The sequence below is a fragment of the Citrus sinensis genome, chromosome 5 (genome assembly GCF_022201045.2).
Source record: "Citrus sinensis cultivar Valencia sweet orange chromosome 5, DVS_A1.0, whole genome shotgun sequence".
Classification (NCBI taxonomy): Eukaryota; Viridiplantae; Streptophyta; class Magnoliopsida; order Sapindales; family Rutaceae; genus Citrus; species Citrus sinensis.
In genome coordinates this window covers 37,474,692-37,487,056 of record NC_068560.1, presented here as the reverse complement: position 1 = coordinate 37,487,056, position 12,365 = coordinate 37,474,692, and the positions used below count along the sequence as shown (strand labels likewise).

The window sequence follows — 12,365 nt, the reverse complement described above, 5'->3', positions numbered from 1 at the left end:
AATACAATCGTTCAAGTTGAAGATCAAATTCTTAACTTGAGATTTTATGTCAGGGTTATGAGAAGCAAAATCGAACACACTTCCAATACAGAAACTGTTATATCATTAAAACTGATATGATAACGAGTACACGTTTTATTCTTAGATTATTGAAATCCATTGCCAGAACGCCCATTGATGCCACAACAGTTCCAGACGCCGCCGCTTCCATTCGCCGTTAATTGGTCAAATCTTTCAGGAAAAAAAAAAAATTAAAAAATTGTCGTACACTCCTACCGTAAAGGACAAGATTTTATATACCTTAGGAACGATTGTACTTAGAGATGAATTACATAATAAAAAATCCTACGCTCCTACCGTAAGTGACAAGACTACGGTTCTAGTTTTATATATTTTAGGAACGATTATACTTGGAGATGAATTACATAATTAAACAGTAATGCTACATGTTCCAAGTAACTAAGATAATTAATCTACTCACATGTGTTTCGTTTGAAACGAGGATTCTTTTCAAAATTAATTTGTCCAATGGGGCCAAGGGGTTCACAACTCCAAGCCCGTTGAGATTTGACAGCTTGAGATTCAAATCTTACTACCAATTGGATCAGAAATTTGAACCAAGGATGGAGTCGAATCTCGGCCCCGGCCTTTGACCTTAGCAAAACCCCATCTATTCATTCATTCTGCATTTCCTCTCCTCCACTCTAATCTGTGAACTCAACAGTTCTCCAATCAGTCTTTTCTGGAGAATGCAGACCAAACCAAAGTATCATTCACAACCAATATTCAACAAACAGGTACATTTTTATCGACTTATGATCAGCATCTAATTCTGTGACTATATATTTCGTTTTGTTAGTAGGCATTGCTTGGTGAGTCAGAGCCAATTGTAGCCTTGAAACTGTGGTCTGATCTACCTGCAGATTACTCAGTCAAATAAAAACTAATCTCAGATCTTGTAGAAGTGTTTCTTAAAGACAACAACATTAACAGATACCTAAAGTGGAACAGATTAAAGATCAAATTCCTGCCATTATCCAACTAAACAAAAGATAAATATGAACTCTAACATCCAAAGCACCAATCTAAAACATTTCAGTATCAAATAGCATATGATACATGAATATATAACATCGTAAAAAACCATCATCATCCACGGTTTGTATAAGCACGCCAAAAGAAAGTCCAATCACTGTACCTGAAACGGTTATAAGTTATAACCCAAGGCCATGCTCCTGTCTTTGACACCCCACTTGGACTCAACACAACCATGACACGGCCCCTCAGACCAGTTCCCAGCATAACATCGCCAGTGTATAGCCAATACTACCCAATCCCAAGCCTAAATTATATCCGCAGCCTCAAACTAGAAGCAATGCACTGCTGGGCTCATTACGCCTGGCTGATTTCCAGAAGGAATTGCGAAACCCTCATGCATAAGTTCTGGAGAATTACTCAGAGTGGACCAAATTTTATATTCCTTTTGGACAGACAAAAATAAGTGACCATATAGAAATCCAACATTTGAAGTTTTTTTTTTCTTTTTTTTCCCCCAAGACCTACTTTAGTTTGATTTTTGCTTGTGAACGGTTTGGGCTTGCAGCTGCTCTATCACACCCTCCCATTAAGTCTATTGAATCCGATGCCAACCGAGATCAACAGTAGAAGAAATTCACAATGGAAGTGGTAGAAGCCCAAGACACGCATGTGTGGTGCGCTAGTAACAAAAAGCTCACATAGAGGCTTCTGTAGCAAGTGTATGCATCGGCTTCGGCAATGACATCTTCTCAGAAAATGCAGCCTCCAAACAGATGAAAAACACGATCCAGTCCAAGACATAATTAACCATTTTTTAGTACTACACAACAGACAAACAGAGAGCGAGTTTACAATACAAAGCAGAGAAGAATCATGTCTGTATTCTTCTTTACAACAAGCAAACAGCCAAACAGAACACAACAGCACATGGTAATGTCAAAAACACATTTGTTTGTCTCCGAAAACTACAAACTAATCTAAATAATACAAGCAAACAGCGAGTTTAATTAATTGCAAACCAGAACAGCACATGTTTGGTTATTACGTCTGAATTTTCTTTAAAACAAAAAAACATAGCCAAAACAGAGCACAACACGCTATTTGTTCAAAATACTAAACACAAATCTTAATGTCCGAATACTACAACCACAACCAGAAACACAAACAAACTATTACAGATACAAAATGAGAATAAAAATTAACAGAATCTTCACCACATTAGCTCGGAGATGGAGAGTAGGATATGAGCTTAGGGGTAAATCATCATCAATGGGCGGCATGGTGATGGAAGCATGCGGAGTCGCATCCTATTGCTTTGGAGGAGACACTTCTCGAGGCGGAAGAAGGATTGAAGTTCCTTCTGATGGAAGAATCGTTGCTCCGAATGTGAGGCAGCAATTTTGTGTTCCCGCGGGGAACGTGGAGGTATTCGACTGTTTGAGAGAGAGAGAGAGAGAGAGAGAGAGAGAAGAGAGACCGAAAGTGAAAGTTTCGAAGAAATATTACTTTCGGTATTATAACATTTCAACGGCGGAGATTATCTCTCTCTCTATTTTTTATTTTTAATAATGTCAGATGTTAGGCCTTAGGGGTGTCTAAAAGCATATGTTACGGACACTGATAGTCAACAATAAGTTTCACAAGATCCAGATTTCATACATATGTGCTGTCACTTTAGTGTTGATAAAGTCACTACTCACTACCACGTACCAACCCACATTTGCAAATTTGTCTGGCGTCTCAAATTCAAAAAATAAATCAACAAATGAAATTGAACAAATTCACGTCAATATCTACCAGGGTAATATCAACATTCACCTACAGATTAAATGCTAGCTCTTTATATTAAAACTGGGAAAGATTTAACATCACTCTTTTTGGTTTGATGCTGCTCGGTTTCTCATCGATCTGCCACGTGTTACACGGGTTTCTTTCATGACGATCTCCTTTGGAGGAGGATCCGAGTTTTCATTCGCCGGAGGAGATATTAGATCAATCTGCATTCCTTCTGCTTCAGTTGGTGTAGGCTGACTGGTAATATCTGTCACAGCATTTGGCTTTGGGGTTGAGGCCGCAGAAGTATCTTTTTGAGAGTTTGAGGCTGCAGAAGTAGTTTTTTGAGAGACTGAGACCGCAGAAGTAGCTCTTTGAGATGTTGAAGCTGCAGAATTTGCTTTTTGCAGAATGATTCTCTTTCCTGGAGCTCCTTCAGGCACTTGTGGGGGACCCACTTCTTCAGCTGTCTCCTTTTGGTGCTGACTTGAAGACATGCTAGATTCAGGCGAAGGTGGTTCTTCAGTTTCTGGTCGTGTTGTGGTAGGTGGTTGGCGGTTGGGAACAGAGGGTTGGCGAGCCCTAGCATTTTGTTGTGGCTGCAATGTGAAAATACAAATTAAGCATGAACAAATTGAGCTCATTTCATCCAACAATCTTTCTTCCCAAACCAACCATAAACACAAGCATGAATCCATTATATAATAAAATGTTCATTGAAAGATTGTCACAGACCCAATTCTAAGCTCAGGGGAGAACTGACATTAGTTGCATATCACCGAAAAAAAAAAAAGAAGATGCTACTATGAACAAGAATATTACTATGATTTTTGTTAAACGCCTTTATTGGGATGCTACCTCCAAATTGTTATCAAAATCATTGATAATGCCATCATATTCAACCACTTGAAGGACATAAATCTCAACAAATTTAGAGAATACAACTTGTTTATATGTTCAAACAGACTACTCAGCCTACTGCAGCAAGGATCGGAGAGCAATTATGACATCCCTCAACCAAAATCGTAACCTAACTATTAGAGATTAAATTATTAACAAAACCATCGCATTTAAGCTGAAAATTGTCACTCTGTTTCTTCAGTTGGATCAACACTGTCCATTACTTGGTCTATAATAAAAAGGTTAGCGGCTCCATTCTAAAATACTTTTTATTAGAACCTTTCATGATAAACAAGGGAAAAATAATTATAAGGGGACCACCATGATCATCACATGTGGCCTTTTGCCACTAATGGTGTAGCCAAACAGCCAGAAATTTCCAAGAATCACATATACCTTTCCCTTTGTGAGTACACAAATAAATCCAGGCATTCTGCAAAATCTATGCATAAGTTTAAAACAATTTGGCAAGTCTAGTCAGCTCCAGTTAAGTAGTTAACAAACACGGTTGAGCTACAGTGCTATACAGGGTACATGGTAGGATATAAAGTTAAGTGAGAGTGAAATTTACTTCCTTTTTATTCTTTTTAACATATACCTGGGCAGGGCGAGGCCTAGGTGTCGACTGTGAAGCAATAAACTGCAAAATCTCAAAAACTCTTGTCTGGCCGTAGCTGGCCACTTTTTGCCAATATATAGTTGCCATATCTCCGGCTCTAGTCCTCAGTTCCAACAAGTTCTGATCAATCTCATTCTCATGCCTTGCAACATATGGTCTAAAGAAAGAATCATAAACATATGTAGTTCCCTGATGCAGTAAACCATGATAGGCAATTAGAACAAATCCGATCATCAAAATTCACAAGCATATTGTGAGGCACAGCACAGACATCGTCTTTCTTCAAATAAAAATGCATACCTTTGTCTTTGGGTACCACAGATATACAAAGAAAGCCAACTTTGCTTCACTGTACATTGGAACCCTTCAAGAAAACAAGAGAAAGAAACAGAATCAACATACTTAAATTGACATATTGCCACAAGATTCAAACTAAGCTTCCCTACCAGGAAATAAAAGCATCACCAACTCTCTCACAAACTGTCAAAACCGCAACCAAAATCCTGTAACCAAAAGAATTAAAAAAAAAAAAATTCTTGAACTGCAATTTTACCAATGAAAGTTATGCATAAAATTAATGCCAGAAACAACAATCTAGATTTTTACCAATACTGGCACCAAAACCGAAGTTGCTCGATCTCTGGCTTATTCTTCTCGACAGTTTTGTAGCACTCATAAGCTGGATAAGCATAGCCGAAAACCATCCTACAAGCACATTGCAGATGATTTTAGTTCAACGAAGATAATCTAATCCCATGAAACCAAGTCACAAGGAGAAATTAAGTTGCTGGCAAACGTACACAAGTCCTCTTGTAAGAAACGATCCAATCATTTTCTCACCGTCCAAATTAATGTGCTACCGTAGAACTGGCAAAAAACACACAGCAAAATCACGTATAATTAAATTGATTCAAGCAGTTATTAGAGATAATCGCACAAAGCTTAAAAATATTTCTGGAAAGCCCAAATATCTTCACTTCAACTCAAACCAAAGAAAGGTCTGAATTAAAAATGCACTGCAGCAGTTGAAAATTAGATTAACAAGGACGGACATTCATATTGCAAAAATAATTACTGCAATAATTAAAAGGAAGATCGTATTGATTGTGCTAAATCGACAGCCAACTCACAACATCATACAAATAACAATATTACGTATAATTAAAAAAAAAAAATTGTAACTAAACTTCAAAATCCTAATGTTAGAGCCTTAAGAATCTCTCAAAACCGAAACCACTAAATAAGAACTATGAGTCTGTTGACAATCATATAAAAATAATTTAAAACTGAATACTAATAATCATTCAAATTGAGGCCAAAAAAAAAAAAGGCGAAGAGAGCTTGAAGAGAGGCGATTAGTACCTTTCGATAACAATTGTTATCTCCAAAAATAAAATGACGAAAATGAAAAACCAGTTCAGCACTGAAAGCGAGAAGAGGTTGAGATAGAGAGATCGGAAAATGGACGAAGAGTGGGAAAAGATCGGCAGCGTAAGGAGTATTCGGCCCCACCGAAATGCCACCGCTAGCCGTTGCGAAGTCGGCGCTGAAAGAGATTGAGAGAAAGAGAAAGAGAGAGTGTATGAATATATCAGGCAGCAGCGCTATTTTGTGTCGTTTTTTTAAATACTCATTTTCTTCATTTGGTTCCCCTTTCTCACTGTGCCTTTCCCTATCTTGCTCCTTCGCCTCCGATGTTTTATTTTTTTATTTTTTGCCTTTGAGGTGAATAAATAAATTTATCCCATTTAGAGTCCCATAGTTCATAGAGAAATATTTTTATGCAGTGGGAACATGAGAATGGTGTGAATCTTAGAGTTTAATCCCCGTTGACTGCGTAGCGGACAGTTAACGTGATTCGTTGTTTCTTGGGCTTGACAGATGTAAGGATCGCTTGTTGTAGGGGATTCCTGCTCTGATTCTGATTTGATAAGACAAGCGATTCAAAGCCCAATTAGTTTAAAAATTTTGCCAGACAAGACTTTAGAAATGCTCACGGTACTTTCCGTAAAATCGGTGGTAACGGTGACATAACTTTGCCCAGCGTCAAGCGTATCAAGCATAATAGCTCGAGCGGAGAGGTCATCGAGTAAAGTATCGAATCGTTATGGATAACGAGCAAAGTTTACCCGTTACCCCCGAAAAAGCAAAGAATTGCAACGTGGGGTCTACGGATTTTTGAAATATCAGTTCAAGCACCAACCGTCATCCATTTTAGGGTACGGGCCATCGTTGTCAAAATTTCTGGTTGGGAGTTCCCACTCACGCTCACTCTCTAGTTGAAATCCCATTATTTTTTTGCTCTCGCGTCACTCTCACTTTTTAATCACTCTCGCTGCCTCGCATGGAAAATTCAGGACGTCGTATTAGCTACAGGATAAACTTTGCTACTACTTTAATTTGCAGACAGCAAATTGGTGTTGTGTTGGACCACTTGAAAAAGAGAGATAAAAAGATTGGGCCATAACAACCCGGCAAAGCCAGCTCCTTATTAGTGGGGAATGCTTGTTAGCGGAAACTTACGACTTCACTTCATACATTAGAATTAACGTGAGTAAGATGAATCCAATTAGCTCCAGTAGGTAGCTACTAGCTAGCGGCCTAGTTTAAAGCATCATATGATTAGGATCCACTCTTTTATCGCATTGCTCTTGAGTAATGTACAATAATCACCACATCCACAGCAAAAGTGTACCGTTAATAATTAAGCTTTTAAGGAAAAAAAAAATGTGGGTTATTATTATAAAGGGATAGGCCTAATAATGTTGATTCCCATCCTTAATTGAAAGCGGAGGGAGGTGTTGATGTGCTTGAGATCTCACTGTATGTTTTCACCTTTGATATGGTAAGTGACAAGATTGGTGGAACTTGCATAAATTATTAACCCCGAAGCTTTTGGCATAATGCCAGCGGCTAGAGCCCCAGGAGAGGAAATAAAAAAAAAAAAGGAAAGAAAAGGAAGAAGGATGAAGAACGGCAGGCGAATTTACATGTGGTATGCGTAGCTTTAGCTAGCTTTACCAAAAAGAAAGCTAAAACAGAGAGTTCAGCTTTAGGAACGAACAATGTGTGTTTAGCGTGACACAAATAGAAAAAAAAAAAAGGCTCTGAAGATGTCTCTATTACATGGCTTGACAAGAATTAATGTTGTGTCAATTGCAAGGAAATAAAAAACGGAAAGGGAGGTGTAAAGAAATGAAAAGAGGAAGCATGTGGTGGGGGGAAGGTTCCAAGCCTTGGATTCTACGTTTCTCAAAGTAACAGTGGTGAAGTAAATGGTCCATTGCATTGACATGAAGGGGACAAGCCTCCAACGTAATTAAGACCAATTTCAAAAGCATGGTCATTGTATCACATGATTTCAATTATGTCTGTTACTGTTTGGTGGGTGCCCTGTCACTCTCATCTCTTACCCTCGTCCCACCCCCACTTTCTCTCGTTCTCCCTGACTATTAACAAATTCGCGATTGCCGGAAGGCATTGATCACTATAATGGAATGAAATTATGTGCGAGTCTTTTAGATCGTGAGCCTGTCGTTACGATTGTTTTTGTTTTTGTTTTGTTTTTTTCAATGCATTTGACCAATTAACATTATAACATGTATCCTGTAAAAGAAGAAAACTATTGCTAGATACTTGGGTGTCTCCCAAGTCATTTTGGATGTTGCAAATTTGGAAAACGCCTTGATTGGTGTTCAGACTCCAGACCTTGAACTGTTTGGGCCTAAATTGGGTCTCGGCATATATTGACACTCCCTCCATAAAAAACCCACTTCAAATTTAAATAAAAATTACATTTAAGAAAAAATAATAATGAAACACACTTAAGAATTAATTCCGGAAAATTTTTTTTACTTAATAAACTATAAAAAAAATTTAGAATAATCTAGTGTCCTTTTCCTATTTTCTTATTGATTAAGAATTTTTATTCCTATAACTACTTTCAAATTATAATATAAATATGTGTCCTTTTACCTTAATGATTGACATTCAAAATCTATTACCTAGAAAACTTTTAATTTATGTGTAGGGTAAGGAAAAGATTGAAAAAAAAATGATATAACACTACATCGAGTTTTAACAGTAAAAAAAAATGAAGAGTGTATCTAAAAGAGAAAAAAACAATTGAAATAAAAATTACCCAAAAAAAGAGGTTTTACGAGGAGAATAGTGGGGTGCGAATAGTCCAACTCTTCAATAATCAATATGGGCTGCTCTTTGATGATCTCTAGCCCAAATGGTCCTAAAACGAAAGCCACGTGGAGGTACATAAATCTTTGTGATAAAGGATTTTCCAACTGTCCGGTTGTTAACGTCCACATATCCAACCAAATAGACCTGTGAGTGTTGCCATTTGCCAAGCGGGCACGTCTCGACTAGTGCAGCTGATTCAGTCAAAGAGTTAGAAGAGAAAAGAGAAATGTCACTAGCGCCTTCGGTCACTCGTCTTCATTCTCCATTTCTGTGTTGCCCTCTCAATAAGCTATCTTCATCTGCAACTACTGTTTCCTTATCACAAAGAAACCAACGGTCGTCAGCGCCTTATCCGTGCATTAGAGCTGAGCTTGATCAAAACACGGTTCTTTCCTTCATCCTCATTTTTAATTCAAATTCTGATTTTAAAGTACATTTGAGTTGAAACTGTTGTAACGTTTCTGAACGTGAACTCAAGCAGGTGGTGGCAATTTCTGTTGGGCTTGTGAGTGTTGCCGTCGGAATTGGCATTCCAATCTTTTATGAAACCCAAATTGATAATGCTGTAAGATTTTATTTTAAACTATCAAATCTCCTTTTTTTTTTTTTTCTGTAGTGGCCCTTTTTTTTTAATCGAATTGACTAATGCTTTGAATTCAGTATGACTTTCCATTTTTTGGTGCAGGCCAAGCGAGAAAATACTCAGCCGTGCTTCCCCTGCAGTGGCTCCGGTGCTCGTAAGTAACTCTTTAGTCCTTAAATTAAATTTACTTATTTCTCTAGCTATATGTATTTTTGACAATTGAGCTCGAAGGGCAAGGGCATACGTAATTTCGTCCTTACAATTTAAACATTGGTTGGTGATTCTAAAACTCGCTTATGGGTTTTATGTCGTGTTGGAAAATTTAGGATATATGTTGAGTGTTTCACACCGTGCTAAATAAAAATTATGTAATTGCACATTATGCTTTGATGTCGTTGTCTCGCTGTATTGGTGTATTAGTAGTCCAAACATTTGTTTATTTTATCTGATGTTTCAGAAGAGTCTAAATGCATATTTATTTAAACACTTGTTTCCATCCAATTTCAGAAGCGCTTCTGTAAACTTTTTTCCCCCTTTTTCTTCATCAACTCTATTGTCTTGGCCCACAGATGTGTATGTTATTAAATTCCGAACCAAGCTTAGATTATGGGTTCGGTGTATCTCTTACTTTGATTTTGTTTTCAACTTAGAAGATTGTTATCCACAATTTACACATATGCATTGAAAGTTACTCACGTTCTGAAGTATGAATCAGTTACATTTTGACCAGTAGCATCAAAGGGAGCCCTGCTATGAAATTTAGAATGGTAGGATCATCTTTCTTATATAGTGCCATTAAATTCTGTCTTCAAGTTTCCATTTCTTACCTATATAGTGTGCCAATGAAATTTGATTAGTACTAGCTCAATATAACAAATATTTTTCATGGTTCCTTGAGATGATCTTACGGGATTCCTTTTATATGGTATTTTGGTATCATGTCACCATCTCAGCCCTTTATGGCATCTAGAAAGATGCAGGTTTTGCATGGGAACTGGCAGCGTTAAAGTAGAGCTTGGTGGGGATGAAAGAGAAGTCTCAAAATGCATTAATTGTGATGGTGTTGGTTCATTAACATGCACCACTTGTCAAGGCACCGGCATTCAACCTCGATATCTTGACCGCAGGTATGAGTTCTACATAGCATTTTTCCTTCTCTTTGTACAAGCAATCAAAATGGTGAAGAAAGTAACCGTATACTAGACTTGATATTTTAAATTAATGATTCTCAAAGGCAAGATTTTATATTTTCTTTATTAGAAAAATAAAAAGAGAAATGAGGCAATTAGCTGCAACTTATTGCTAACAGGCTGTCTGCTTGCTATGTGCAGAGAATTCAAAGATGACGACTGAAGTTCAGTAAGAAACGCTAGCCATGATTTTGGACTCTCAGTGGCCAAAAAATGCTGAAGTTAAAGATGAAAGGAACAAGAAGAGATGGACTAATTTTTTTATATTTTTTCACTTTCGTTTTTTGTTGTAAACACCTTATTTACCGTTTGCCATCCTTTCTTTTTTATTTATTTTTTTCCCTTCTAATAATCCCCTCACTTGATGTACACTGAATTTGTAGTACAAACTGCTGTGCATTCTATGCAATACAAAGATCTATGCTTTGACGTCTGGCTGTAGGAGTAGCAGATAATTGTGATTTAGATGATGAAATATTGATTTCGCGGTGCTTCTTTGGGCTTATAATTGGTTTATTTTTGTGCAAGATGAGTAGGGGACCATCATAAGCAGCAAAATTAGGGCAGGGTCCAACAGCATTTAACTTCTGTAAGGGATTTCTGTCCTGCATATGCTCACTCAATAAAGTTTTACGACATAAATACTCATTTTAAAATTAAGCAATCACAATGATTATAATAAGGAAAAGATAGAATTAAGACAAAGCATTGATTGTGTGTTTAGCTAGCAGCATTTGAGATGGAAATTTTGTATTAAAAATCAATGATGTGTTTATTTGTAAAATTAAGGTTTGGAATCATATAAAAACTATGCGGTACTCATAAATTTGGGAATCGTTTCTAGTGTTTTAATTTTCAAGCGGGAGTTGGAAATTAGAACCTCGTTCTTGGGATGACTTTTTTACCCCCCAATTAAAATTTTTAATTCCCATTTTATTCTTAATTTAAATAATAATAAAAAATGATGAAAAATGAAATCAAACCAAACCCCAAATTTCATCTCCGAATGATCCAATTTGAAACAGCGGCATTTATGGTGTCAAGCCACTACCACCAATAGTTGCATCAAACTAGTAGTAGTCGTTGCGTCAAACCACCAACTGCAGCAGCCATCACGTTCGCAAAAGTTGAACAACCACCAGCCGCAGTCGTTGTGTCGCCATCCGCTACCAGTTTTGATCTAATCATCATGATTTGTTGCTACTGTTGTTGTTGCTGATGATGATTTTAATTATTATTATTATTATGAGTACATTGAGTAGTAGTAGTAGTAGTAATATTAAAATTAGTATAATAATGATAAACAATATTATATTTAATTAATATTAATATTATTATTATTATTAACAATAATTATTAATAGTGATATTTTTTTAATAATAATAGTCACAATTATTAAAATACAAAATAATAATAATTAATCAAAGACATTTTTGTAACTTACAATAATTCAACTCATTCAGATTCATATTCTTATATCTAAGTAATTTATTCTGATTTTCATTCTCCATTTTTATTAAAACTCATTAAGATTTCAACATATTCTAATTATTGATTAATAAATGCGCCATTAGTTTTAAAAGATGATTAGATTAAAACTATTTTATTTTATCCAAGTCTTTCTTACACTTTTAATGCTGATTTTTTATTCAGTCATTTAGAGGGAGAGAGTGAGAGAAATTTGTCATGAGGAGAAGAGTTTACCACTACCACTAGGATCAGGATTCTCTCCTGATCCGATCTTCTCCTGAGCAAATATACATGTGGTGATTGGTAATTAATAAAATAAAGAAGTTAAATCATATTCATACACTATCACTTAAAAACGCATGGCATAAGATCTTTAAAAATTCATGAGAGATCAGATCAGGAGATGATCTTTTTTCCTACCACTAAACTAAGGAAAATGAAACTCACACAACATTAAGCACAACACGTAGCATTGAACGATGCAAGTAAAAAATCATATCAACATAGTTTTCAAGTTATAGCAGTTAGTGTTTATCAAATACTTTAGTGGTGTAACTTTTAACTTTTAAGTTACAACTGTTCAACTTTAATTTCAAAC

The 12,365-nt window shown here is 36.4% G+C and overlaps 2 protein-coding genes across 3 annotated transcripts; one reads left to right on the top strand and one right to left on the bottom strand.

Annotated features, from left to right (window-relative positions):
* Positions 1 to 2,662: 2,662 nt before the first annotated feature.
* Positions 2,663 to 6,120, bottom strand: LOC102625334 (putative HVA22-like protein g). Its single transcript, XM_006473582.4, has 7 exons — positions 5,693 to 6,120; positions 5,131 to 5,197; positions 4,937 to 5,035; positions 4,777 to 4,833; positions 4,631 to 4,694; positions 4,310 to 4,519; positions 2,663 to 3,410 (listed from the first exon to the last, which is right to left on the bottom strand). Exons 2-7 carry the CDS (start codon positions 5,160 to 5,162, stop codon positions 2,907 to 2,909), a joined length of 966 nt encoding a protein of 321 aa, XP_006473645.2. The 5' UTR covers positions 5,163 to 5,197; positions 5,693 to 6,120; the 3' UTR covers positions 2,663 to 2,906.
* Positions 6,121 to 8,651: 2,531 nt separating this feature from the next.
* On the top strand, positions 8,652 to 10,726 carry LOC102625052 (protein disulfide-isomerase LQY1, chloroplastic). Of its 2 annotated transcripts, none has more exons than XM_052440533.1 (5): positions 8,652 to 8,909; positions 9,006 to 9,089; positions 9,185 to 9,261; positions 10,061 to 10,234; positions 10,439 to 10,726. In XM_052440533.1, the coding sequence occupies exons 1-5, from the start codon at positions 8,751 to 8,753 to the stop codon at positions 10,458 to 10,460; spliced, it is 516 nt and encodes a 171-aa protein (XP_052296493.1). In that variant the 5' UTR covers positions 8,652 to 8,750; the 3' UTR covers positions 10,461 to 10,726. The 2 variants fall into 2 exon arrangements, with proteins under 2 accessions (XP_052296493.1, XP_052296494.1); XM_052440534.1 differs by having other exon boundaries at positions 8,660 to 8,909; positions 9,210 to 9,261; positions 10,078 to 10,234.
* Positions 10,727 to 12,365: the final 1,639 nt, after the last annotated feature.